General features: G+C 51.3%; 3 protein-coding genes across 6 annotated transcripts; 1 reads left to right on the forward strand and 2 right to left on the reverse strand.

Moving 5' to 3' along the window:
• Positions 1-30: 30 nt before the first annotated feature.
• On the reverse strand, positions 31-9831 carry TNFAIP1 (TNF alpha induced protein 1). Of its 2 annotated transcripts, none has more exons than XM_044248325.1 (7): positions 9717-9831; positions 6445-6762; positions 5698-5867; positions 5186-5275; positions 5057-5109; positions 4078-4273; positions 31-2680 (listed from the first exon to the last, which is right to left on the reverse strand). In XM_044248325.1, exons 2-7 carry the CDS (start codon positions 6647-6649, stop codon positions 2444-2446), a joined length of 951 nt encoding a protein of 316 aa, XP_044104260.1. In that variant the 5' UTR covers positions 6650-6762; positions 9717-9831; the 3' UTR covers positions 31-2443. The 2 variants fall into 2 exon arrangements, with proteins under 2 accessions (XP_044104260.1, XP_044104262.1); XM_044248327.1 differs by having other exon boundaries at positions 9705-9831.
• On the forward strand, positions 9499-17869 carry IFT20 (intraflagellar transport 20). 3 transcript variants are annotated; one of them, XM_044248329.1, is made up of 7 exons: positions 10097-10230; positions 13135-13218; positions 13615-13854; positions 14016-14144; positions 15487-15572; positions 16111-16214; positions 17460-17869. In XM_044248329.1, exons 4-7 carry the CDS (start codon positions 14018-14020, stop codon positions 17539-17541), a joined length of 399 nt encoding a protein of 132 aa, XP_044104264.1. In that variant the 5' UTR covers positions 10097-10230; positions 13135-13218; positions 13615-13854; positions 14016-14017; the 3' UTR covers positions 17542-17869. The 3 variants fall into 3 exon arrangements, with proteins under 3 accessions (XP_044104266.1, XP_044104264.1, XP_044104265.1); XM_044248331.1 differs by lacking the exons at positions 10097-10230; positions 13135-13218; positions 13615-13854 and adding an exon at positions 9499-9518; XM_044248330.1 differs by lacking the exons at positions 13135-13218; positions 13615-13854.
• Positions 17870-17972: 103 nt separating this feature from the next.
• Positions 17973-25864, reverse strand: TMEM97 (transmembrane protein 97). Its single transcript, XM_044248328.1, has 3 exons — positions 25665-25864; positions 20191-20335; positions 17973-19333 (listed from the first exon to the last, which is right to left on the reverse strand). Exons 1-3 carry the CDS (start codon positions 25791-25793, stop codon positions 19074-19076), a joined length of 534 nt encoding a protein of 177 aa, XP_044104263.1. The 5' UTR covers positions 25794-25864; the 3' UTR covers positions 17973-19073.
• Between the last annotated feature and the right edge of the window lie 1974 nt (positions 25865-27838).

Consider the following 27838-nt stretch of genomic DNA (forward strand, 5'->3'; position numbering starts at 1 on the left):
GGTCACTGCAAGCACGGCTCTGTACCCCAGCACTGTAACACAGTTTTATTAGAAATTAGTGTTTGTTTTCATCACCTGTGCTGAGCAACAAGGGATTGCAGATAAGTGACAAAGGGGATGTTCTCTCATGGCAGGACCTGGGCCATCCTTTAGGCAGACATTGGTCAGATAAGAAATGGAGTAAAAGCCAGTCCCGGTACCAGTGGTAAACAGCAGGCTTCCAGTTTTCTCAGAAACTGACAAGGTTTGATCTTCATCCACACTCCTGGTTTGCGCTCCCATGGGCTGCTCCAGGTTGAAAAATTCACACGGCTGAGAGCTGCTTTCTGAATGGGGCTGAGAAGCGCAAAGAAAATTCCCCCAACCCTTATGCCACAAAGTCTGATTAAAGAAGCTAAGATTACTTCAGTGATTTAAACGTTAGTATTTTTCTTAAGACCAGGGAGATATTTTTGATCAGTCCAGGATTATTGTGCTTTCTTGGGAAGAAAGGCAAGTCACCACTGAGACAGCTGAGGATCTAAATGTCAAAGCAGCAGAGGCTGGGGCTGGGGATGTCAAAGAACAAGCACTAAAATACCTCAGTGGGAAGCTGGCGCTTTGAGTATTAGAGGGCCTCAGGAGGGTAGCAGAGGAAATAGGCCAGTGGCCTCAGGCAGAAAGCATTCCAGTCTCTGTGGGAAAACCACAAAGCCAGAGGCCGGAATCTGGCCAAAGAAAAGGATTTGTCTTCATCTAGTTACTCCACTCAGCGCTGGAAGAAGTGTTTTGAGCTGATGACCAGGGTGCCTCACTGGAAAATCTACACATTCAAGGCTGTGGCAAGTGTAAAATACATGGTTAGTCACACTTCCCAGGCCTCATCATGTCATTTCAGGTCCTTGTGGGTGTCTGCGAACCGTGGGCCTGGCATTTGCCTATAGGCTCCATCGGGTCGGCCACAAGCAGGCCACTTAGCTAGAGTGACAGTTGTCAGGGGAGAGGAGCCCAATAACCTGTGCTCCTTTCAGAGTAGCTACCACTCAGTAGCTATGGGGTATGGCATTTTCTTAGGCCGGCTGCGCAGTCCCTCCCTGATGGCATTCCTTTGGAAAAGAATTTGCATAAGCAGTCTCCCAAGGGCCAAGCTAAACAGCAGGTAGTGAGAAAAAGCCCCAAGGAGGAACTTGCACCTTGCCTGAGAGCTGGGGCTTGGCAGCTCCACAGCCACGTTAAGCCGGCCTCCAAAGGGATTTAGGCTACTCCCATCACCCTGTGTCCAGACTCAGCGCTGGGCAGAACCACCATCCTCAGCCGGGACAGAAAACCAGTAATATGGGGCAGGCAGGGGCTCCACAGCCAAGCACATGCCACCTCTGCACAGGGCTGCTGGGAACACGGAGCTGGTGGTCACTGACCTCAGCTGATGGGCATCCGAGTGCAGCGCTTATGGGCTCCACTGCCTTCCCACTGTGGCTCATGCTCCTGGCCCCTGTAATGGCCCTTTGGGTTTCCAGAAAGTAAAGCAAAGCATGCCTTGTAGCTTAGGGCAAGAGAATCGAAAAGAGCAATCATGTTAAGCCCTAGGAGTCCATTACGTGACCTTAAAATGTCCTTTCTCATGGGCATCATTAGGACCACAGTACCCAACCTAAATATCATCCTTTCCTGCATGCTCTCTGGGCTGGCTGCTTGGCCAGCCCAGCAAAGCCAAAGCTAGTCAGTTTTTTGTTTTGTTCTGTTTTATTGCTTCTCTAGCCCCTCTCTCAGATTGATTCTGCAGGGAAGAGGGGTTAGAGTCAGAAAAAGATGATGTGGGTCAGGGCAGAACACAAATTGAGTAAGAGTACAAAGTGCTTTAAAGAAATAGATGCCAAAGGCATCAAGGAAGGCCAAGGGTTCAGCCCTACCCAGGGTCTTGGCACCCTAGAGGGGTGGCACAAATGCCCAGTCCCCTCATTATTAGAGTTCACGCTATTCATTTCCTAGGTAATTTTTTAAAAACCAAAGTTATGAAGCCTGTGCTTAAAGACCTCAAGGAAAAAGAAGCCCCACCTTCTATAAGAAACTGGGCCTCCACAGCACCAGAATGAGCCCATTCCCCACGGACCTCCCCAGAGGCCTTAAAGGTAGCCCCTTCAGTAGAGCCAAAGGACACTCAGCAAGGGGTCAAGGAGACTGTTCTCATGGGACATGGGCAGGTCAGCCCTGTTGCCCCAGGGGCAGACACAGCTCCCTGTCAGGAAGGGTGAGCAAAGGGTCCAGGACTTAGGTAATCCTGAAGTACTCAGGGAGCAGGGCAAAGGAATGTGGTCCCTCTCCTGCCCAGGACCTCTGCCCTCCTGTCATGCTTCTGGGTGCTGGAGCAGAAACCGAGCCAGCAGCAGCGTGGGGTGGCCAACGGGGCAGGGCTCCACAGGACGGGAGACAGGGTGTCCCGTGCCCTGACTCCCTGAGGGTCTTGTCAGTCGCGATGAGTAGACTGGTGGCCGAGCTGCCGGTCATCATAAGTGCTGTAGCGCTTGACATGGATACGGCGGACCCGGTCCCGCAGTTCAAAGGTCTCCTCGTCTTCACTGGGGGAAGCCTGGCTGCGGCTCCTGCTGGTGGCCTCCAGTAAGGAGTTGTCAGGGACTCGGGGGGTCTCATAGAGGAGGACGTTGAGTGTCTCCTCATAGATGCGGGCCTCTGGGAATTCCACCTGGGCTCAGGGGAACAAGAGGACCAAGTGAGGTTTCATCCCACAGAGGCTGCAACGTGGCAGGGCCCTTGCCCCTGGGCTGGCTAAGTTCCTCCCAAACGCTCTCCCAAGACAGGTGGCTTTCTGTCTCATGAGGGAGGGGAAGCCTCTCTCTGGAGGAGATGTGGGGAATTGGATTCGTGGACAAAAGGACATCAAAGACTAGCATGCCACCCGTGCCCCGCCCAGCCCTAGACCAGCAGGCTAGCATGTGGGGAGGTTAGGGCCTTGGCCTTGTGCTCAGAGCCAGGCTTAAATACTGCTCCAGCAATTATGAGTGGCAGGGCCTCAGTTTCCTCTCGCATAAAACCAGGGCCAAACCTACTTCAGAGACCTGGTATGAACATGAAAGACAGAAAGGTAGCTGGATTCTAGCCTAACCTGACTTCTGTTCGCTCAGCTTTCGAGTGCGGAGAAGGCTCCAGCCCTGCCTGTCTCACAGGTGTGCTGTGAAGGGTCAAAGTTCACAAAAGACAAAACACTCAGGAAGGTGACCTGTTTTGGAATCCTCTGTTAAGTGCACACAGGAGTCCGCACCCCCAAAATGCCAGGGGGAAACAGGGTCACCTCCTGTAAGCTGTCCCCCCACAAACCTCAGATGGCCCTGTGCAGTTCAGGGGCCTGGGGGCTGAGCAGGTGCTACACGAGCTTGGCTGCTCCGAGCCCCTTGCATCCACCACTCTCCGAGTGGGCTGCCCTCCCGGCCCAGCAGAGGACTCTGCCTGCTCTGTTACACACACAGGGCGGGGTGGGGGGGGCAGCTCCCTTCTGGGGAGAACACCAACAGCTTGCAGATGGGGAGAACAGGGTTTGCCGAGTTTGCGTTAACTGTTAACCTGTCAAATCCCTCACATGCACCTGGCGCTGCATTGTTACTGCAGGGGCTGAGCTGGTAACCAGGAATGCCTGACTAGCCGGGGCCAGAGAGGCGATCAGACCCTACATTGCTGTTCCTAGGAACTGCCACGTTCTCCTAATACTTCCACTGACTGCATACTATCAGGCCCCTGTTCTCAGGCGAGGAAACTAAGGCCCTGCTGCTTTAAACAGCTTGTAGGAGGCCAGGAAACAAGTCCACGGTAGAACAAGAATTCAGACCTAAATTGGGCCAACTCCAAAGACCCAGTCCTTCCCGCCACACCATGCTGTTCTTGCCTCTTAGCTGACCAGGACAAAGCATTCCCAGGCCATTCCCTGAACTCCCTGAACTAACTTTGTCCTTGCCCAGCACCATCATGTGAGTCTGGGGAAAACAGAGCAAACCGAATGCCCTCTCGCTCCCGGTGATGAAAGGCCCAGCTGGGGCTGCCCTGGGCTGCGTCCTGCCCCCGCCTGGGCAAAGGGAGGCCCCCCCACACCTTGGTCTGCTTCTTCTCCGTGGCATACACGATGGAGGTGCAGCACACCTCGGCCAGCTTGCGGCCCTGGCCGTAGAAGGACCAGCAGCAGATCTCATCACCAATGACATCCTTGATGAAGAGCACGCGGCCATTGAAGCGCAGGGAGAGCTTGTCAAACAGCTCGATGTTTTTCAGCAGGTGGTCGTCTGAGTTGCTGGAAAACCCAAGAAGGCCAGTGGGTCTGGGAATGAGATCTAGCACAAGAGAGGGTGCTGACTGGGTGTGTCCCCTCCTCCCCATCACGCAGAACTGAGGAAAAGTCAAGAGGTCAGATGGGACCCTCTGGGTTTGGGGGCCTGTGAGGAAGAGGAGGGGAGTTGTTCGGAAATTAAAGTAGGGAGAAATGAGGGAGGGTTGTCTCCTCTCATTGGCCCTGAAGGAGGGAGGCTTGCAGCCATCACGGCAGGAGGGTTGGTTCCCTGGCTGTAGGGGGGATGCCGGCAACACGTCTGTCTGCGGGGACTCCCTGAGTCCGTGGCCTTCGGCGTCTACCTAACTGTGGCCGGCTGAGAGGACATTGGGCAAGGGAGAGGGTGGCCCAGCTATGAAGCACAGAGCTTGGCTTGGAAGGAATCCCAGCTACGGGCTTCCAGGGTCCCTCCTCCACCCCAGAAGCTAATTCCGGGAAAACCCCTGGCGTGCTGCCTGACAGGACACGCTTGGGGGGGGGAGGTGAGGGGGTGGGGGTGGTTTCCGGTTCGTTCTCCTTTAGATCCCAGCCAGGGCCCAGCACCCAGTTCCAAACGCTTCTGCCCTCACTTCCCTTCTCTCTTTGTTCTTCCCTCCTCAAGACCCAGACCCGAGCCAACCGTGCCAGGAATGCAGGTGGCTTTTCTCGGGTCTCCTGCCCCATGGCTGGCTGCCTAGTCCTTCTAGCTACTTCTGCTGCCCTTCCCCAAGCCCTGCACCCCCCCCACCCCCCAGCTGCCCACCCTACCTGGTATAGGAATACTTGTTGTTGCTTCTATTGTACAGCAGCTTCACCACGGGCTGGGAGGGAGGAGAGCGTGAGGGCCAGGCCAGGGTCCCATCCTCCCCTGCCCGCAGCCCACCGGGGTCCCAGTACCTTGGTGGAGGATTCAATGAGCCTCTCTTCCTCTTTCAGGGAGGTGATGATGGGGATGTTGCACACAGGCTGGTAGGAGTCCTTCTTGTCCTGGGTGACACACACAACTGAGAATCTTTTTCTGAGCTCTCCTGCTTGCCAGGCTAAGCCAGGCCTTCCCCAGGAGCTGTTGGAGTCCCTCTGCCAAGGCTACCCTCTGCCTATCAAGGAGGCATCTGGCCATAGGAACTGCCAGTTGGCAGGCAGAACCCCATTTCCAGAAAACCTAAAATCCAGATACCAAGGTGGAGAAACTGGAAACTAGGTTCAGTTCCCTACTGCCCAAGTCTGCCACCTTCCAAATGACTGGCTGCCAGCATCCTCGGCCTGGGCAGCACCCCGCATATCTGACAGTGAGATTCGGACTCCCAACCCTACCAGTCACACAACCTTCTGGGAACTGGACCTTGATGGCCCTGCAGGGAGAAGCCGACCCCGAACCTCCTGGACCTGAGCCCTCTTCAGCTCCATACCTGCAGAGCAGTCTGGCACACGCTCACCAGCCCCTGAATGAGGTAATACTTGGCTTCAGCCATCAGTTCCTTAATTTCCTGCCGGTTCTGTGGGAGGATGATGGTGTCATCTCGGAGGTAATTCAAAATGGTGCCGAAGTGCTTCCCACATCGATCTATGAGGATCCAGCCTAAGGATTCAGACAGGCCGCACAGGGTTACTCGTTGCCTCCACAAATGAGCAGTGGGCAAAGGCCACCTGACTAGCCTGGGGGCGGCCCGCAGCACAGGGTCACAGGAGCGGGAACACCACCTCCAGCTCTTTGGTCTGTGGCTGTTCTCTTCCACCGGGCTGGCCTGGACTGCGGGGGACAGAGGCCTTCCAGGCAACGTGGCAACCCATGGAGGTCTCAGCTCAGGAGCGCTCAGGCCCACCGTTGGCCACGTGGACAGTGCCAGGACCTGCCTGCCTTCTGTGTCCTGCCCACTCACTACAGCCGTGGTTCTCGGGAGCATCTAGTCCTTTGGGAATATTTAAGAAGTATGGATCTTCACCCTGGAAAATGTGTAAGTGCACACCTTTCCACCTACAACCTCCAAGAATTCTGAGGCTCTACCCAAGACTCCAGGTGAAGGAGATCTGCACTGGGTAACAGGAAGAGGGAATCTGGAGTCTAGACCTGCCACACTTGAGCCCTGCCCCAAACTCGCTTCCTCAGGAACACTTCCTTCCCTCCTCAGCTGGCCCAAGGAGCCCCGATACCTCACCTTCTTTGTCGGTCAGCACCTCCATGCGCCCGCTGAACATGGCCTTGAGCATGGTGTCGTGCCGGGTTAGTGCCCGCACGGTGGTGTAGTACAGGGAGCCCCCAACATTGAGCTGGACATATTTGTTGCCCAGGCCTCCTCCCTTGAAGCCGCTCAGCTTGGGCTTGGCCCCCGAGGCTGGGCACAGACAGGTATCCCCTGACATCTCCCGCTGCAGGTAGATCACCACACGGCAGGAGGTCGGCTTGGAAGGCTCCGCCGTGGTGGAAGGATCACGAGTGAGTGGCCAGTGGAGGCCAGAGCCTCATACTCTCAGCACTGTGAGCAGGAGATGGGAGAGAAGACAGGAGTTAGCTGAGCAAAGCCCTCAGCTGAAAGGGGACAGGAGGAGAGCATGCAGTCATTCTCTTTGACAAGCAAAGAACTTCCCTGGCAGAGGCTAAGGCCTGAGGCAACAGCAAGAGAAGACATCCCTGCTCTTCTTTATGGTACCAGGAACCAGCGCAGTCTCCCAGAGCCTGCCCACCATCTCGCCGGCCTCCCTGAGCCTCAGCTCAGCTCTCAGCAGCAAGGAGGACAAGCAAACCCTTGGCGTTAGTCTGAGACGGTTTGAGGAGCAGACGGGGCAGCTGAAGTTTTACCCTGGGGAACCACAGTCCAATTCTCTTTCCCAGGACCCAAGACTTCCCACCAAACGTACCGGGAATCCTGCCAACACAGGAGATTCCCAGGAGCCAGAGGGAGACAGGATGTACTTCCTTTCTAAATATTCCAGGCTCAGAAGCAGCCTGTATACTAGGGCTGACTTTGAGCACCACCGCAGTCTGGCTTTGGGAAGCAAATAAAAGCAGCTTTAGGAGAGCAGGGAATGAGCCAGGCTGGAGGGAACTGGCCAGTGTTCCTGGCAGAGGTTCCCCTGGCCCCAGTGGAGTTTCCTGACCTTCCCCTTTGTGGGTCCCAGCCCTGTCCCAGGTTCCTGAAATTGTCACCATTTTCCAGGACAGAACAACTACAGGATGGTTATTTTTACCTCTTCCTGAGAGGAGGCCCAGCCCTATCTCTTCCTTTCTTCCCTGCCCACAAGACTGGGGAGAAGGGGCTCAAAAAGATCAGATGGCAAATCTCAAAACAACTATGAAGTGATCTGGAAACCGAAACACTGATAGGCATTCATAGGAGGGAGGAGTGAGGGGAGCAAAGCAGGGCAGAGCTAGGTCACCCCTCGTGAGCTAGATTCTTTATTATATGTCTTGGTTTTCTAAGGAATCACTACAATTCATCCACTGGAAAAAAAAGAGCAAACATTCACTGCAGGTTTACTATGTTCTAGGTACTAGTCTAGGCGACTTAAGCCACATTACTTCGTTTAATTCATACAGCGGAAAATAAGACTGAGTGCTGAGTAGGGACAGAGAGATGGAAAGATACGGGCCTTGCCTTCAAGGAGTACAAAGAAGCAACATAACATTAACAAGAATAAAAATAATAAGAGTTAGCATTTATTGTCCCCTGTTATGTGCCAGGCAGTGAGGATACAGAAGAGAACAAGTAAGTCATGGCCTCAAAGAGATTACATTCGAGGGGGAAGATATACATAATAAGCAAGAAAATAAATATGCGAGCAGTTCCAGATGGTAAGAAATGCAACAACTAAGCAAGTGATAACAGAGTGACTAGGGAGAAGTCCTAAGATGGATGGGGCCAGGGAAAGCCTCTTTGGGAAGGTGACATTCTAGCTGAAGTCTGAAAGAGCATTCCAGATGGAGGGAAGACTGAGTGCAAAGTTTCTCAGTTAGCCACAAGTTTTAGGAACAGAAATAAGGCCAAGATGTCTAGTGCATAGAAAAGGGGGAAGCTGGCTTGATGTAAAGTCAGACAACGCAGGGGCTGCTTCATATGAAAAAGTTTGCATTTTATCCTAATTGTGATGGCCATCAATTGGAGGTTTGAAGCAAGGAAGTGACAGGATCTGAGTTATTTACATTTTGAAAAGATCACTCTGGCTGCCTGGTAGAGAACGGATCATAAGGGTGCAAGTGGGAATACCAGAGGAAACGGAGGCTCGGACTGCAGTGTTGGTAACAGAAAAAAAGGCGAAATTGCTTTGTAGTCCTCACAACATGCAAAAGCTTAACAGTTGCATGCCACCTCCTGTAAGTGAGATCCAGAAGCAGTGCACAATGCCATGCATTTAATATATTTAGTATTTAATATATGTCAGTTTGTTAGACTGAAAACTGTCCCTAAAAAGATTTAGGTAGGCCCCTAGGAAGAATGTCCAAGGAAGGACCAGAGCGGGTGCTTTGTGAAGTACCTAATTTCTTCAGTGGTTTGTCCAGGAGTCTCTCATTTGCCCCAAGGAGGGAGTATGGATGAGATGAACCCTTGCCAGCAGATAACCTAACCCCTAAGTAACACCTGAATAGTATGAAATCACCTCACCTTCCTCGGCTCACCCCAAAGGCATAAGTCCACCCCTTAACAGGTTTTAGCAAGTTCCCAATGTACTTTGGGTGTAGCTCCAGTTTCCCCAGGTTCAAAGCAAGCACACATACGTTCTGCCAAAGTAAAGGAACTCAAGGCCAGGCAGTGGCCAACAGGGCCTACAAAGCAATTGCTTTGAGCCCCTGGATGACGTCAGCTCAAATGCCACCCGCTCGGATTCCTCCCAGACCATTGGGCTCCCAGACCACTGGGCTCCAGGAATCTTGTGGCAGGTGACGCCTCAGTAAGTAAATTCCAATGAGAATGAAGTTTCCATTGATAGCCTCACCGCTGTTCCTTCCGGACTTTGTGTGTGGGTATTTGGGGTTGCCTGGGGCAGAGGGCGTATCCGAGTCTCCCTCAGCGAGGGTAATGGGAACCTAAGCAGATTAAAGAGCCGGACAACCACGGCCTTAGAAGGTGGAGTCCTAAAGGGAAGAAGTACCCAGAAACCCATCACACTCGGTGGTGCCGGGCGGGTAACCAATCTTAGATAGAGGGGGCGGATCTAGCAGAAATCCTAGGTGTAAATCTTAAGCTTCGTCCAAAGGGTTTGGAAAGATCAGCGAGACCCAGCTCTCTGATCTGTGGTGAGTCTTCCCCGGCCCGCACCCCCTCCTCACGACCGAGAAACAGACCGATTCTGACACCCATCCCAGTGGAGGATTTGAGCTCTCCATCTCCCCTACGCGGTCCCACGCCTTTTCCCCAGGACTGGGTGGGAATCTCTGCTCCAGCTCGGGACCCGTCCATCCTGCCCCCCAGGGCATCCGCACCCCGGCTCTCACCGTCCCCGGGAGGGGCGCTTCTCCTCTCAGCTGGGTTGCAAGCCGACCCCGCGCCGCCCTAGGCTGTGGTTGCCTACCCGCCAGCAATCCGGGGCTGTGAGCTCACATCCTCCGCCCGCGGACTCCGCCCTAAGCCAAGGCCCAACCCCACCCGCCCCTCAACCTGGGACTCTAAAGCTGGCCCTGCCCAGAACCCAATCACGGGGGAGGGAGGGGCCCCTGAGAACACTTCGGGTTGAGCGCTCAGCTACTTCCGGCAGCCTTTCCGGCGCAAAGGCCTCTGGATCTTGTAGGCAGCCGTCCCTCCTCTCAGGCGTGTTTCCCAGCAGGCTCTGCGGGTTGGGCTAGGTAAGTACTTCCGCAGTCAGGTAATGACGTTACGGGTAAACACGTCCTGTATCCGTGGCAGCAGCTGAGGCCGGCGGGCGAGGCAACGGTTGCCGCTGACCCGGGAGAGAACCGGGCTGCGGGAATCAGCCCGGGCGGCAGCGTGCCGCCGCTACGGGGTTAGCAGGTAGGCAGCGACTGTGGGTCGGAGGACGCGGGCGGACCTGGGGCGAGTGAACCTGAGAGGCCGAAAGAAACGTGGGGATTCCGCGCGATTCTTTGCGAGCGGTGCGACGCCCACCTTGGACCTGGAGCTTTCCGCGTTCTTGCTCGCAATGGTCTTGTGAGAAAACTGCAGCTTATATAAGTTCAAGGCGTTTACGTAGTGTGGACAGCCAGCTCCATCACCCAGGTCTTCCTGTGTGCACGGTGCCCCTTCCCCTCACCCCGCGGATGGCGCCTGCTCGCGGGGCCGGGAGTGGATCTAGGAGAGCCAGGGCGTGGAGAGAGTGTCGCTGCAGTTAACTTCAGGAGCTCAGTGCGGTTCTGGTGCCCGGTGCTCCTCAGATGCCCAGACACGCACGTGTGGTGGGAGTCGGGAGGAAATCTGACGGTCGGCTGGGAACCCTCTCCCTGCCCTCCTTCTCCGGTCCTATCCATCTCATTCAACTCTGCCCTCCGAACATACAGTTGGTGCTCAAGCCCGATACATGGGAATCTTGCTTGCCTCTTTCCTACCCTCATCCCCAAACCCCTACATCCAGTCAGTCCTTTACCAAATGCCATCAACTTACGTGACATCGCAAACTGGAACACTTTTCTTCAGCTCCAAGCCTTGGTTACTGTAACAGCCTTCTCTGTTTCCGGTCATTCGTTCCACAGACATTTACTGAGTGCAGGTGCCCAGTATGTGCAGGCACTCTGCTAGATGCTAGGGTTACAGTGATGAACAAGGTAGGTGTAGCCCTACTGTTGTTCCTTCCAGTTTATTCTCCATCCTAGGTCAGAGTGATCGTTCTAAAAGGGAGATATGACTGTGCTTCTTTACTGAGAACTGCTGGCTGCCCCCTACCCTTATGATCAAATCCAAGCCCATGACTGCGGCTTTCAGAGCCCTCCGTGAACCAGCTCTGGCCTTCCCATCTAGACTTAACCCTGTTCCACACTTCCCTTTGTTCACTGGGTTTTAACCACGCCAGCCTTTCGACTCTTGCAATACACTACATTTCTTTTCACCTCAGGATCTTCACACATGCTTTTCCTTCTGCCCTGGAATGCCTCCTCCCTGCTGCACTTGGCAAACTTTTGGATATTCTTTAGGTCTCAGCTTGAGTGTCAAGTTTTCAGAAGCTTTTGTTGAGGGGCACCTGGCTGGCTCACTCAATTTAGCATCTGCCTCTGGCTCAGGTCATGATCCCAGGGTCCTGGGATTGAGCCCCATGTCGGGCTCCCGGGAAGCCTGCTTCTCCCTCTGCCTCTGCCCCTCTGCCTGCTTGTCCTCTCTCTTTCTCTCTCAAAAAAATAAATAAAACCTTTAAAAAAAGAAGCTTTTGTTGAGACATCCTCCCCCCATATGAATTATGTCCTCTTGCTGCAGCTTCACATAGCCCATGTGCTTTTCCTCATATTGTCCTCACCACTTGTGATTGTTTACTGCCCAAAGATCAGAAATATTTCTGAATAAATGCATCCTCTCAGGGAAGGTAGTGGAAGTGGAAGCAGATATTTGATCCCTTAGGTTACTGGAGGCTTTCTAGAGCAGCTGGTCTGGGTCCTGTAGGTGTTAAATGCTTGGACTGTATGTGTAAATGTAACAGAACAGCAGGAAGACGAATCTTTTAAAAATCTGGATTAAAAGGAAGCTCGGGATGATTAAAATGTTTTAAAAGGAAGATGCTAGCTTGGTTCCTTCAGTGGAGTACAGTAGGCCAAGGGCTCTGGGCCACAGTCATACACGGGCAGCCTACAGACTTGCATTAGTTGGCCCACAGTGTTAGATGTGGTTTTTCCTTTAAAATTTTGAATTTAAGACTTTCTTTTAAAAATCAGATTTTGGTGGTGCCTGGGTGGCTCAGTGGGTTAAAGCCTTTGCCTTTGGCTCAGGTCGTGGTCCCAGGGTCCTGGGATCGAGCCCTGCAACGGGCTCTCGGCTCCGCAGGGAGCCTGCTTCCTCCTCTCTCTCTGCCGGCCTCTCTGCCTACTTGTGATATTTGTCTGTCGAATAAATAAATAAAATATTTAAAAAAAAATCAGATTTGGGGGCACCTGCGTGACTCAGTTGGTTAAGCATCTGCCTTCAGCTGGGGTCATGGTCCTGGGATCGAGTCCCACATTGGGCTCCTTACTCAGCAGGGAGCCTGCTTCTCCCTCTGCCTGCTCTACCAGTTCTGCCTGTAGCTCTCCGTGCTTCTGCTCTCTCTCTGACAAGTAAATAAATAAAAATCTTTTAAAAAATCTTAAAAAAGAAATCAGATTTCTTCTATAAATTTGGATTTTGGGCTGTCTTGAAAATGAGTTCTTGTGGCTGGGGACTTTATTTTTTTTTTAACCGTTGCTCCTCCTATGGTATACCTGCACTGGGAAGTTACTCCCATTATCACGGCATTTGGGACAGATCTTCTCTAAGGAAGCCCAAAGGGAAACAACTGGGGGAGGTGGGAGCAGAGGAATGGGCTGCTGCAGGGCCAGGTGGTGGCAGAGCCTTTGGAACACCTGGGGTTTGGGAATTGGTATGGCAGCCAATGGCTAGACCTAAGTAGCCTTGCTTCCCTATTTGGACAGGGTGGTTTTTTTTTTTTTTTTTTAGTGTGTGTGTGTGTGTGTGTGTGTGTGTGCGCGCGTGTGCGCGTGCGTGCGCGCCGGTGTCTGTTTGCCAGAACAACAGTGATTTTTCAGTGTGTCCTTCCCAGAATTGAGGCATCCTTTGGATGGAATGCAGGAATGCAGGGTGGCCTGGGAAGGGAAAAGATCTCTCTGCTGATTTTCTTGCCTGCAGAAAGAAACCCAGACTCCTGAGTTGGACACACAGGGTCTTACTGATCTGGCCCCAGCTGACCTTTGCAGCTCCATTCTTGGTCCTTTCATCTTCTAGGTCTTCTGGCTGTTTCAGTGACTTCAAACTCTTGTCTGTGCTGTTTTCTCCGCCCGGGAAGCCTTTCCCTAGCCTCCTCACTTGGTACGTTCTTGCTGATGCTTCATTCCTTTTTGTGTTTTCTGCTAGAAAGAGATGGAACCAACTTTGGTCCAAGTTCAGGACAGCATGTCTGTGGCAGACATTGTGGGTAATATCTTTATTCCCGGCTTATTTTTTAACTCTCAGTTTTAAGTCATGCAGATGTCCTCTTTTTTACTTGCTTTTGGTGTTATGCTAGGGCTGTGCTGGAAGAGCTTTTTCATGTCCTTGTGGGTACATTATTGGGGACAAATATACTTATGGCTTCTCACAACTTAGTTCGAATGTTACTCCCTCACCCTGTTAACTGCTCTGTTCTCCTGCAACACTTGCGTGATATTTCTGTAAAAGCACTTAACACAGTATACTTTCTCAGTTTCCATGTCTGTCTTCCTCCAGCTAAACTATGTGCTCCTCCAGGGCGGGCACCATGTCGCCCTCATCCTTGTACCCCCCGCATCTAGCAGTGTTGGCATGTAGTAGGCACTCAAGAAATGTGTGTTGAACGAACGATGCCTGTGACAAGCAACTGGACTTTATTCTTTCCTGACCCTTGCTCCTATGACACACCTCCCGGCTGCCACTAGCACCCCTTCAGAGCAGAGCAGAGCTTCTCTAGGGAAGCCGGAAGGGAAACAGGTGAGGCTCAGAGAGGTGGAGGCAGAGGGAAGGGGAGCCTTTGGAGGAGCGTCTGGGGTTTTGGCACTGGTGTCTGGGGGCAGGAGTGGGGCTGGGCTGGAAGTGGGCATTTCCTTGGGTGGCTGGGAAGTGATCGGGGACTGAGGCTGCTTTCTTCACAGCTATGGCCAAGGATATCCTGGGGGAAGCTGGGCTGCACTTTGACGAGCTGAACAAGCTGCGCGTGTTGGACCCTGAGGTTACCCAGCAGACCATAGAGCTCAAGGAAGAATGCAAGGACTTTGTGGACAGTGAGTATCATTTGGGGAGATGTGGTGCCACTCGGCTTTGTGTCAACTGTGCTCCGCCCCCACACCCCACGCAGCTGTCGTCCCTGCCAGAATGGGCCTAGTGGCTCCCTGGAAGTTGTGTCTGGCCTTTGTGAATTCCCACGTACCAGCGACCTTGTCTCCCTGCTCTCTAATGCTCGCATGTAGTCAGATACAGAGCACGGATCAAGACAAATGGTGAGGGGCACCTGGGTGGCTCAGTGGGTTGAGCTGCTGCCTTCGGCTCAGGTCATGATCTCAGGGTCCTGGGATCAAGTCCCACATCGGGCTCTCTGCTCAGCAGGGGGCCTGCTTCTCCTCTCTCTGCCTGCCTCTCTGCCTACTTGTGAATTCTGTCAAATAAATAAATAAAATCTTAAAAAAAAAAAAAAAAGACAAATGGTGAAATAGAGAGAGGCTATCCCATCCTTGATTTTTTTGCTCTCAGAAACCTTGGAACAGAACTAGAACTTGAGGGTAGGAAAGAGTTAGGTACTCACGATTTGATTTCCTGAAAGTTCAACAGACTCACTGAGGTCATTTTTTAGCTAGTTATCCAGGACACCTGTCCTAGCCTGTCCTAGCAGGCAAGTAAGCCCAGTGGCTGTGAATACAGAGCAGCTCTTGCTAAAGCAGGGATTTCTGTGGTTGTTGTTGAAGAGCAGGGATTTCTGAGCTTTCTAGGCTCTCCTTAGTCTCTACAGCGCTTGGCTGGTGAAAGGCAGCGTGGGCTTTGTGGCCAGTCTTCTCACTGCATGCTGTCCTTCCTCCCTGGGGTCTAGTTCACTCCTCGGTAGAATGAGGTCCTACCACACCCAAGGACGCTGAAAGAAGCAAATGGGAGATGAGGCCCTTAAATGTTTCGAGTTCTGTATTAGCTCTGGTCATGGTTGGCAAGGCCCTGCCCCCTAACCACCATTAACTGACATCTAGTTCCTTATCTGGGGCTAGTCAGGAGGCTCTGTTCATGTCCTGAGTCAGTCCTTCCATGAATGTGGCCCTTTGTGCTTCCTGTCACTCCTGGGAAAGCAGGAGAGAGAGTGCGCGGAGGATGGGCACATCAGGGTTCTCATACCTAAGGTTAATAGTCACTGGCTGGCTCATTTGGGACTCACAGTCCAGTGGGCCCTCGTCCAGCTCTGGGCACCTGGCCACCCTTCTCCTGGTTTAGACTAAGGGCGGAAGACTTTAGGTCAGCAGGCACCAAATTGTTTTGACACAATTTAGAAGGGGCAGTTAGCCATGCCCTCTTGCCATAAGGGAACACTGAGGGAGTGGGGATGCAGAGAAAATAAAATCTTTTTTTCTGTTCTTTCCCTGAAAGAAATTGGCCAGTTTCAGAAAATAGTTGGCGGTTTAATTGAGCTTGTTGACCAGCTTGCAAAAGAAGCAGAAAATGAGAAGATGAAGGTAAGATCAGCATGTCTTCGCAATCTTGGCCCATTCACTCTTCCTCTGCCATCTTGACTTTTTCTTGGGGAGGGGGGTGTGGGCTTTTCTTTATTTAAAACAGGATTTTAGTAACGAGCACAGTTAACCTTCTGTTAAACTCTTACATGCCAGTACATTTTGTCATTCTTTCCTTTAACCGTCAGATCACCGAGATAGGTGGTTTTATGCTCATTTTATAAGGAAGCAATGTGGGCATGCAGGGTGTCAAGGACTTGGCAAATGACCCCAGGCTAAGTGGCACATCAAATGGGCCGCTAACCACCTGTGTGCCAGAGTTGGGGATGCTCGTAGACCTGCTCCGAAACTGCCGTCTGGGTGTCGTCAGGCACTTGGGGTCATGCTGGTAGTCTCCTCCTCATTTCTGAGGCTCTGGGGCTCAGCTGTCTTGCCAGCTGGACACTGAGATAGCCCCAGTGGCCCTTCCTTGGCTGAGGACTTAATGCTGAAGACAGTTTTAATGAAGCCATAACCTTCTTTGGTGATACTGTTTTTCTAGGCCATTGGTGCTCGGAACTTGCTCAAATCTATAGCAAAACAGAGAGAAGCCCAACAGCAGCAACTCCAAGCACTAATAGCAGAAAAGAAAATGCAGCTTGAAAGGTAAGAAGTTATGATGTAAAGCAAGTTCTTTACTTAATTGCAATTCTATTTTTCCTTCTCGAATGGTCACCTCTTATCCTTCTTCATCAGGGATAGTGTCTCACTTGTCTCCCAGGAATAGTGTCTCACTTGTCATCCTGATTTGAAGATTTGAAAAATAAAATTACAGGGGCACCTGGGTGGCTCAGTAAAACATCTGCCTTAAGCTCAGGTTATGATTCCGGGGTCCTGGGATTGAGCCCACATTGGGCTCCCTGCTCAGCAGGGAGTCTGCTTCGCCCTCCCACTGCTTGTGTTCCCTCTCTTACTGTGTGTCTGTCAAATAAATAAAATATTTAAAAAAATAAAATTACATTTGCTGAAAGGAAAAAAAAATTTTTTTAAAAGATTTTGAGAGAGAGACGGCGAGAGAGGGAGCACAAACAGGGGGAGTAGGAGAGGGAGAAGCAGTTTCCCTGCCAAGCAGGGAGCCCGATGGGGGGCTTAATCCCAGGACTCCGGAATCATGACCTGAGCTTAAGGCAGATGATTTACTGAGCCACCCAGGTGCCCCAAGTAAATTTCTTAATACAAAACCACCTCTAATATTGAGAGCTTGAAAGCTCAGGTAGCAAGTGTCCGGAGTCAGCTGGTTCTCCTAAAGGAAAACACTTCTTGGGGCTGGAGACTTCTCATGTGTGGCCCTGGGGTGGGCTTTGCCTCTTTGTTCTTTCTTTCTTTTTTTTTTTTTTAAAGATTTTATTTACCCACTTGACAGAGAGAGATCACAAGTAGGCAGAGAGGCAGGCAGAGAGAGGGGAGAAAGCAGGCTCCCCGCCAAGCAGAGAGCCCGATGCGGGACTCGATCCCAGGACCCTGAGATCATGACCTGAGCCGAAGGCAGAGGCTTAACCCACTGAGCCACCCAGGCGCCCTGTTTTTTCTTTTTTAAAAAGATTTATTTGAGAGAGAGAGAGAGAGATCACAAGCAGGCAGAGAGAAGGGGGAAGCAGGCTCTCTGCTAAGGAGAGCCTGACGCGGGGCTCGATCCCAGGACCCTGAGATCCTGACCTAAGCCAAAGGCAGAGGCTTAACCCACTAAGCCACCCAGGCACCCCACTCTTTGTTCTTCTTACCCTAACTTCTACATTGTGTACTCACAGTATTTCTTGGCATCGTTTAAATCATTTTTCTTCTTCTCTAGAAGAATTAAATGCATGGTTTATTTCATCCATTTTTAGGGCTTCTAACAATTTTGTTTTTCAGGTATCGGGTTGAATATGAAGCTCTGTGTAAAGTAGAAGCAGAACAAAATGAATTTATTGACCAATTTATTTTTCAGAAATGAACTGAAAATTTTATAGGAGGGCAAAAAAACAAACAAAACCCAAAAAAACCTCTATACTGTTCCAGTGACTTGACTAATGGCCCACGTATGTCCTGAGAGATGGTGTGTAAGGAATGCAGCATCTCTGAAGGCAGTAAACAAATCAGGGAGCTTGTCACAGATGTCCGTGTGCAGCTGCTGGTGAACACCCATGGCCACGGTGGTCCAGGCTCTTACCTCTTGGCATTCTTAACCTGACCTGAGCAGTCTGTAAACTCGATTTTTTTTTTTTTTTGTAATTTCACAAAGCTTTGGAAAGGAAGAGCAATAAATTATTGTTTTCAAATGCTTTGATCTCCCTCTTTTCCTGGTGCCTTTGAAGTGTACGTTTAACACCTTGAGAGAACCCTGGACTCTTGCAACCCTCCCTCGGCCACGAAACAAGTCAGGCAGTGGTCAGCAGGTGCCTTTATTTGGACCGGACACATGAGTCAGACAATACTCCCAACAAACAGACCAGCATGGCCTGTGAGCAAAACAGACAAAAAGAGGGAACCAGACAGGACCAGTTCTCATTTCCCATGTGTGTTCACAGGTATGTGTGTGTGTTTTGAGTTGACCTTGAGTATGATTTAGAGAAAGCAAGGAACCCAGTGAAGCAAGCTAGCGTTTACACAATGGACATGTCATGCCTTGCTGCCCCTTTACTTAGAGAACAAGCCAGGAAGGATGACGAAACTCTCAGGAAATGTGCAGTTATCCAACAGGAAGCACACGACACATCAGGTGTGAGGCACCAGACCTCAGAGGGAAGGGACTTAATTTCAGGTAGTCTGTAAAAACATAGAAGATTAAGGTTTGGAAAGAAGGAATCAGGAGATTAAAAAAAAAAAAAAAGTCTTTTCTGGGATGACCTGTTTAATACAGAAACAAAACACCTTCAAGCTTAATCCATTTCTGAAAGTCAGGCCAGAGCTGACCCTTGAGTAAAATTGAGTTCAGGCCTCTTGCAGAAGCTTTCCCCCAACCAAGGGTGGAGGGGGGAAAAAAAAAAGTCATGATAGTTTTTAATGCATATTAAAGAGGCATAATTTCAAACTTAACAATGACCCCAGAAATCCCACTCTTCATTTTGCTGATAAAGGATATGCTGCAAAGAATCAGGAGTCAAGAGTTTTAATCACATGTGCACTGTGGGTCAGGGGACTCATGAACATGCCAAGCAGACCACGTTTCTTGGAAGTTTATCCGGGATCTGGTCTGTTCCTGCTCACAGTGGAACTCGGGGCCACGGGGAGGTATTTGGCACTGCTTCCCTATAAGCCAGCCCACACCCTTCTGTCTGTGCTCAGCTGACTGGTCTGTTGGCGCCAGTGTCCTCAGAAGGCGAAGTTCTGATGTGGCTCCTGCCAGAGTCTTGCTCTTTGTGTGTTGCTGGTGTGTTTCAAATGCTACTGGAGACATGGGTTCTGAGCAGTTTTCCTCATACTGGGTCCAACAGGAAAACCACGCTGTGGGCTTCTCCCCCTGGGGCCAGTCGTTACAGCTGTCATTCATTTTTTCTTCCTTTTCTCCTCGTACTTGTAGTAGGGGCTCCGCAACATGAAAAGCAGAAGCATAAGAGGGATGAGAAAGTAGGGGGCATAGACAGAGACGAGGGTAAGTCTTTCGTGGAAAGTCTTAGGTCCTTGTCCTTTGAAACCACTGGCTTTGGAGAAATCATCAAATAGAAACGTTGAGAGGATTGGAATGAGCGTTGTCATGGTGTGAACGGAATAGATGATTGCAGGGGTGCGGATCCACCTGCAGCCTCCTGAAGTGGGGAGTGGGGGAGAGAAGCATTAGGTCTGCTCATGACCCTAGGGGGGACCCCCCCCCGTTTTTCTCCATGCCTGCTCGCTCCCTCCAGTTGAATCCTCCCCTCCTAGGGCAAACGAATGGAGGACTGGGGGTGCTCTAATGCCGCCTAGCGCCCGGAACTGGGGCTCTAGCACAGGGACCGCCAGAGAACCAAGGGCGGGGGTTCAAGCTGGATTCAGAACAACTCTGTGGCAGTAAAATGGACATTAACAGTTGACACGAGGCCGGGGGCGGGGCCTGAGGCCGGGGGCGGGGCCTGCCAACAGCATCTGTTAAGGAATTACATATAGGTGAGAAGACCAACAGCTTCTGCCAAGACACAGAGTTGGGGGGCTCCACTGGGAAAAAGGGTGTATGAGCTTAGTTACTATGTACGTGAGTTCGGCCCCCATCTTTATAAAAGCGTTAGTCCCAGGGGAACACTGTAAGAAAAGAAGAAGTGAAACCCTTCTGGGATGATGCTACTGCATAAAAGCCAGTCTGGTGCTATCCAAGTCAGAAACACAAAAGCCAATGATGAAAGGAAAATTCTGCAGGGGTAAAAACAAACGAACAAAAAACCCCCCAAAACAATAAAAAGGAACAAGTTCAATCTGCAAGCAGCCCCTGGTGCAGGAGAGGTTCCCAGCTAAGCACAGGCACAGGCCTGCACCCCAAGTAACGTCCTTTTATGTGACCTCCCCTGCCATCCCCACCCCACCCGAGGTCACCCTCACAGGGACTGCTCCCCTTCGCCAAGACACTTTCCCAAAAGATTTCTGGGACCTCATTTCAAAAATCAAAAATGGGATTTCCCCACTAGCTACCGACCTCTCAAGAAGGCGTACGCCGCTATGGGAAAGAAAGGCAGCTGGAACACAAGCTCGCAAAACAGGAAGGACTTAAACCACGCTGGGGGGGCCTGAAGCAGAGGGTCTTTGAACTCCTTCGTGTACCACTTCAGCAGGTTTGTCAGCTGAGGAAAGAGAAAGGTCATCGTGAGTACAGCTACCTGGTGGGATAGGCCGCAGCTCCGTCCCACCGCAGCCCAGGTGGTCACTTCCGAACAACTCGCTAGATCCTCCGAGAAGCTTCGCTCAGTTCTCCCACACCCTCTGGGCTACACAGCATCTGTTCACGACTCCGTGACAACACACAGCCCGCTGTGTTGCCCACATTGGTGAGCAATGGAGGCCGGCACACAGTAGGCGGAATGAGCACACAAAGGCAATGGATCTGTCAACAGTCTCCTTCTTGGTCAAGGACAGATGTGGAAAGCATCCTACCATCCAGCCTGGAACAGGAGTGGCCGCACACCTGGCTCCAAGGCCCAGACCACTTCAAACACAGAAATGAACCGAGTTTGCCTTTTGGGGTGGGCTGGGGGGTGTGGCGGGGATGGAAGAAGGGAGATCAATTTAACCTCTATGAAGATGCAATTTTTGACAATTCAATCCCTAAATCTCAAGCTCCTCATCATTCTTAACTATTCTAGTTCTGAAGAGTGTTCTTTTAGGAGACCAGGAGGGTATTTGTAGAACACACTGCCCAAACCACAAGCTACAGAGCTTCTAGGCTGTGTCACCGCCCGACAGTTAGCAGTCTGGGTTCCAGCTGGCTGCCCACCCCGCTAACCACTGTTAAATCAGAAACTGTGCATCCATGAAGACACGGCTGCCAGCAGAGGAAGGAAGCAGGAAGGTTTGAGGTTGCCCCTTTTGTGCCCTTTGTAAAAGCCCAAAGCCCAGGGCTCCCCACACCACACAGACTACTGAAGGTCTGTTGCATTTTACACCCTGTCTTGATACACCAGCCTCCAAAACCAAAAACGTTTCTTGATCTCATGATAAATCAAAGCAACTTCCAGTGTCAGAATTCAGCCTGTAATGGAAAATCCAAAGATGTTTTTCCTGTTAATTTTTAATCAAAAGATAAAGGCTCACTATTGTGAAATAAAGGCCTCACTGCTGAAAGCAGCCTTTAAGCAAATATCCAGAAACAAACATTTTGTTAGCCTGATCTTACTTTCAGAAAGGCTGTGGCTCAATGACCAGTTTATCTACCAAGTGATACCGAATTCGTACTTGATTTGAAATAAAAATCTTACAGCAATACTCTTGGCTTCCTTCTAGGCACTTCTCAGGGTGGTAATGGGATAGAAAATACTCATAAAAAAGTCCCTGCACCTCTCCTGGGCTCTGTTTCCTCATCAGCAGAACAAGCAACTTGGACCAAATATTTAAGGTCCTTTTTGGCTTTCTAGATTTTCTTTTCTTTTTTTTAAAGATTTTATTTATTTGACAGCAAGACAGGGAACACAAGCAGGGGGAGTGGGAGAGAGAGAAGCAGGCTTTCTTCTGTGCTTGGAGGTGGGGCTCAATCCCGGGACCCTGGGATCATGACCTGTGCCGAAGTCAGATGCAGGCGCCCTGCTTTCTAGATTTTCTTAAAAAAAATATTTAAGGGAATGACCTGCTCTGAAGATTTACCCTAAGATTTACAAGGCATTCTCTGATTTGTTTGAATTTCATTTTCTATTCAATTTGTATACAACCTCTCAGATCAACCTATTTCCTAAATCTAGACAGTTCTATATAGCCTGGTGATTTCTAAGGGCTGCAGGATGAGATTAGCAAAACTTAAAATAATCTAATCAGCCAGCTCTGGAAGTAAATCAATTAGGACCCAAGCACCTGCCCACAGTCACATAATAGCCACATGATGCCAGACCAAGGCCTGGATAAGGGCAGATGGAAGGCAACTCATTGGTCCTTGGCCGAGTGAAGAGCATGGGACGTGGGGGCCCAATTCCTGGCTCTGGGCAAAGTGCTTAATCTCACGGAATTTGTTTTCCAATTATAGTACTTAGCTCACTATTGGTAAGATGAAAGGACTTAATGTACATGGTCCTTAGAACAATGGCAAGCACACAGTAAATGTTACCATTACATAATTAAATGTAATTAACCCATATTCAGAGAAATTCAAGTTTAATCCTATTAAAATCTCAGCATGCAACTGTTGTTAGTAAGAATTATTCCTATTAGCTAAGACCCCAAAAAAGGTTTATACCTGACTCACATTTGACTCAACTTACCACTCTTACCCATTAAACTTTTCACCTGGCCTTTGCACAAGGATTTCTAAACCATGAGTTGCAAAGGTACTTCTCTACCTTAGAATGAGGGCATGAAGGTGTCTGGTTGGCTCAGTTGGTTAAGCGTTCTACTCTTGATTTCCGCTCGGGTCAGGATCTCAGGGTCATGAGATCGAGCCCCATTCTGGGCTCCTTGCTGGGCATGGAGCCTGCTTAAGATTCTCTCCCTCTGCCTTTGCCCCTCCTCGATCATGCTCTCTCTCTCTCTTAAAAAGAAGAACAAGAGCACAGACTGATTTCACACATAGACGCTCACCTTTTTAAAATTTGTTTTGAAGATTTTATTTATTTGACAGAGAGGGAGAGCACAGCAGGAGAAGGAGAAGCAGGCTTCTCATTGAGGGGCTCGATCCCAGGACCCTGGATCATGACCCGAGCTGAAGGCAGAAGCCTAACCAACTGAGCCACCCAGGCGCTCCCCGTCTTTCCTTATTGTAGCAGAAGCAATGCTCCCCAGCTGCAAACAATATTACAAAATGCTTCCCCATCTTCTCCAAGTTCTAAGTCAAACAAAATCCTTACTGTTTCATAGTAAGAGTTTGTCCAATTGTTGATCTGTTCAAACCAAGGAAGGTATTTAATTGGCAAATTTTAGCCCAACCATTATGGGAGCTCTGCAAACTTTTTAGTGCTAGGGGAAAATTCCTTCTATGTAGGGAAGAAAAACACAGCAGATGTTAAGATTTGGCACTTTTTCAAAGAGAACCTGAGAAGAACTCAAGGATTTTATTATTTCCCCATAAAGAACCAACAAAACCTTCAAACTCTACTCCAAAGCAACAAGAGTGAAAAGAGACACAGCCTTTTAAAAATAGGATGCCCCCGTGTTGCTAACACCTTCAAATGGCATCAGACAGACAGACACACACATGCACAATTTGGCCAGATCCTGCTTGCAGTGGCCCATGACCTTTTACAGTAAGTCAATATTATAAAGGTGAGAAAACTTGACCAAATCAAATATATAAGCTTAAATGGGGTCTTTATGGCACTCCATGCATTTTTATTGTATTCAGTGAGTGGGGAGCAAGGACCTGGGGGAATAGCACATTCAGAAAAGATAAAGTCCCAGGGCGCCTGGGTGGCTCAGTGGGTTGAGCTGCTGCCTTCGGCTCAGGTCATGATCTCAGGGTCCTGGGATCGAGTCCCGCATCGGGCTCTCTGCTCAGCGGGGAGCCTGCTTCCCTCTCCCTCTCTCTGTCTGCCTGCCTCTCCGTCTACTTGTGATCTCTGTCAAATAAATAAATAAAATCTTTAAAAAAAAAAAATAAAGTCCCAGCTGTTAAGTCAGGAATACCTGGAGGAACAGAAGTGCCCAGTCCTAAAGGGATTCACTTAAAGACTGAGCAGGCAGCCTGCCCGAGCTTTGCTGGCCACACAGGCTCTGCAAGCCACACATGAGGCTCTCCTTCCTTCCAGGCAACTAACAGCTGGTGCACAGCTGTGGAGGCCTTCTGAGAGTGCGACTGTGTGGCAGGCGGAATGACAGCCCCCCCGCCCCAAAGATATCCCCGTCCTAATCCCCTGGAATCTCTGCACCTAACCTTTTTCGGCAAGAAACTCTACAGATGTGACTAAGTTAAGGGTCCTGAGACGGAGAGGCTAGCTATGCGGGCCAGCTGGTTGTCTCTGAATGTAATCGTACGCCTCCTTATAAATGTGGGGCAGAGGGAGCCCGAATTATAGAAAAGGCAGCAAAGCGATGACAGACGCAGAGATTGAAGCGGTATGTCCGCAAGCCAGGGAACACTGGCAGCCTCCACAACCTGAAGAGGCAAGGAACAGATTCTCCAGTAAGATCTGCAAAGGAACCAGCCCAACAAGATGCATTTTGAACTCCTGAACTCCAAAACTGTGAGCCAGTAAGTTGTCTCAAACCCCAGTGTTTCTGGTATTTTGTTACAGCGGCAAGAGGAAACTCACACCCCTATATGGCTAGCTCACAAGCTCACTCAGCTCTCTCTTACTTGGCAGGTGAGGCTACACAGCCTGGACTTGCTCAAGATACCAAGGCAGTTCTTAAAAGAACCAGGTCCTCAGACTGCAGTTCAATGTTCTTACCAATCAATTCCTATAGTTTTCTTAAGAAAAGGTAGGTCAGAAGACCTCCCTGTTATGCTTGGGATCTAGAAGCAAACAAAAGGGCTATGGAGTGGGGTACACTGTTGAGCAGTGGCCTTTCTGGGAAGGTCAGACCCCTAGAAAAGTTAATGGAAGCTACAGACTCTCCTCCCAGAAAAATACAAGGCACAATTTGCATACCCCGTAAGTGGTTCCTGGACCTAAAGTTAAGAACCCCTGCTCTACAGAGAAAAAACATCTAAAGACATAGAGAGGCAAAATCAAATGCTTAGGTAGATGAGTCAGTCTTGCTCACAGTTCTGCAGACAATCTGGAGAAGCACAGAACTGAGGACACGAATTTCATGGTAGGTTACGGGGTCCAGACATAAAAAAGACCAGAGAAAATAAAACGGTTGCCCTGAAGGAATGACAAGCATTAAAGCAATGTTTTGGGTAAAGAATACTCAACAACCAGAGAATGGGGTTTTTCGCCCTGATTTCTACTCAGGTGATCATTCTTACTGGAACCTAATGACAAGGGCTGATTTGAGAAGGTGTCCTTAATTTACTTAGGAGCTTTTGAAGTTGCTGGATCCTGATCCTGAAGGAATGATCTGTGCATGCCCTTTCTACGGGTCTAATTCCACTTGCACCGTCTCTTTGGGATTAGACAGTATTTTAGGGCTCTTTCAAAGAACACACAGATCCAGCACGTGATTGAGACACTGGTTTCATCCAGGCTACTTCCCTCAAATACCACTGACCAGAGGTGGAGGGTGAGGACCTTACAGACCCAGGGGAGGAGGGTCTTCAAAAGGACCAAAGTGTCTGCACCAAGCAGCTTGGGGTAAGGGTCTGGGGCAAGGAAAACCCCAAGCAAGACGTCGAGTTGACCGGTAAGAAGGGGCCGGGGCAGTGTAAGGGCCTAAGAGGGCGGGAGGGAAAGGGGGAGCAGAACCAGAACCCGGGGTGCGGGGGAGCTCCGACGGAGGAGGGGAGCTCTTGGGGACGCCAGCGTACAAGCACAGCGCGCGCAGGGGCCCCAACCTCGAAGACTGGCGGACAGGACTAACTGTCGCCCTCACCTCGACCGGGTAGAGTTCGCGCGGCAGCACCACTTGCAGGTCCAGGAGCAGAGTGATGGGGACGTGAGAGAGGAAGTAGAGGCCCAGTAGCCACTCCAGGCCGCGCCGGGCGCCCAGAGCCCCCATCATCCGTTGGTTACGCGGGGCAGGAGCCGAGAGCGCGCTCGCCTGTACAGCCGACGTGGGAAGAGGGCCCCCGCCCGCACAGCGTCCCAGGACTCCGCGCCCCCGCCGCCCGCTCCGCCCCCTCGAGGGCTACGCCGGCCACTCTCATTGGCTGGCTGCGAAGCCGCCGTGGGAGCGGCGCTCGCCGCAGAGCGCGCCCATTGGCTCGTCCGTGTATAGCGTGTCGAGGCGGTGCCCCGCAGACCATTTTTATTGGCCTCCGGGGGCGCCGCGTGGGACGGGGCGGGGCCCCGCCGCGTGGGCTGGCGGGCGGGCGCGCGGCGTGCAGGCTGAGCTGGCGCGCTGCGGCCTGGCGCGGGCTGGTCGTCTAGCCGCAGACTCCCGGGCGCGCTGTGGTCCCTTAAGCTCGGTACTCCGCTCACTGACTGCAAACCTATAATACTGACTGAGCGGCTCCCGTGGGCCGGGCCACGGGTGCTGGTGGAGGTGAGCTCCCGGTGCAGCGGAGGTGCCGCAGAGCAGGCGGGCCTCACAGTGCGTTGTGATCCGCGCGGTGGCTCGCCATTCACGGGCCAGGGCACACCGGCAAGATCCCTGTCCCTCCGTAATCGAGGGAGCCCCGGGGCTTTTCGAAAAGTTGCCTAGAAGGCAGCCAGCCTCACCTAAGCAAGAAGCACAGGGTTGTAGTACGAGGATGGACAGGTCTTGGTGACTGGCTGTGAAGAATGAGGGAAGATTTATTCACTCAGCAAATATTGGTCGTTAACTCTGCTGGGCCCAGCCATTCACTGAGGAGTGGGACACAGGAGAAGGAGTTGAAGAGAAAGTAATCTGTTTCTGGCTGTGTTGCCCATGAACATCTGCAGCCTCTGAGTGGAGAAGTGTAGGAAGCAGTTGGATAAACGTGTCTGGAGATGTCGGTCTGTGTGGCAGAGTGGTTGATGGGAGTCGAGGTGTTGACAGCAGAGGGCCCGTAAGAGGTCTTGGAGGAGCCCAAGCCTCAGCGTTGGTGTGAGGAGGGAGCTCAGAGACACAGGTGCACACAGAAGTGTGATGTCACAGAAACGGGCGTGTGGGGAGTGCGGTGGGGGAGGTTAGCTGTGTCAGAACAACACTGAATGTCCCCCCTCAGTGGCCCTGTGAGAGCACTTGTGTGGTGGAAGTGGGCGGCCCAGCTGACAGCAGGGCAGGGAGTGTAGACCTCTGGTTAGGAGGAGAAGAGAGATGGGGCAGTAGCTTGAGGGAGATGTGCCCAGGGAGGGCTTACTTATTTCTCAGAGGAGAGAGATTAGGACACTTGGACTTGTTTAGATGCTGTTTCTGGGTCATGGGGAGAGGTTGTCCATATAGGAGGAATGGAGCAGGAAATGTGGCTCAAGGCCTCCAAGGAGCTGGAGAGAATGGAAGGATGGAGGTTAGGTCAGAGGAGCTCTGTGTCCCCCGGCAGGCCCCTGGGGATTGGGACAGAGACACTGGTGGCAGTGTAGAGGGCCCCACTGAGGTGGGTGGCCATTGATCCGGGGGCTTGATCTAGGTTTTGTGCTTTTCTCCACTGTGGGGTCTGCTCAGCAAAAAAGGCTGTTGATTTGTCCAGGGTTGGGGTTCAGAAAGACTGTGGTGATTTTGAGACATTGGGCGAGAGGGCAGTTGAAGAGTGTGTGCTTCAGGCTGCATGGGGAAGAGGCCTTGGGGGGCCAGGGGGGCTGGCCGCCTGGGAAAGCGGTGGAAAAGGGAATGGACGTGAGGCCGAGGACACAGTGTTGGTGTGGTGAGAGTCACTGGATGAATGGGGTGGAAGGCGGGGAGGTTAGGGCAAGGGGGCGCAATGTCACAAGGTCAGAATTCCTGGTGTCAGAAGAGATTCTGTGTAGGGGAAGGTGTGGCTGAAATGGAGAGGAGGGGGGAGGTGTTTGGAGATGGGGTCAAGGGACAGAGAGCCAGGGTGTGGGATTGATGGATGGTGAAGACCTCCTTCCATGGTGGTAGCAGCTAGGTGGAGAGAAGGCTGTGAGCTTGTTGCCAAGGTAGAGTAAGGGGGAGTAACCAGG

The sequence above is a fragment of the Neovison vison genome, chromosome 5 (genome assembly GCF_020171115.1).
Source record: "Neovison vison isolate M4711 chromosome 5, ASM_NN_V1, whole genome shotgun sequence".
In the NCBI taxonomy this organism is placed as follows: Eukaryota; Metazoa; Chordata; class Mammalia; order Carnivora; family Mustelidae; genus Neogale; species Neogale vison.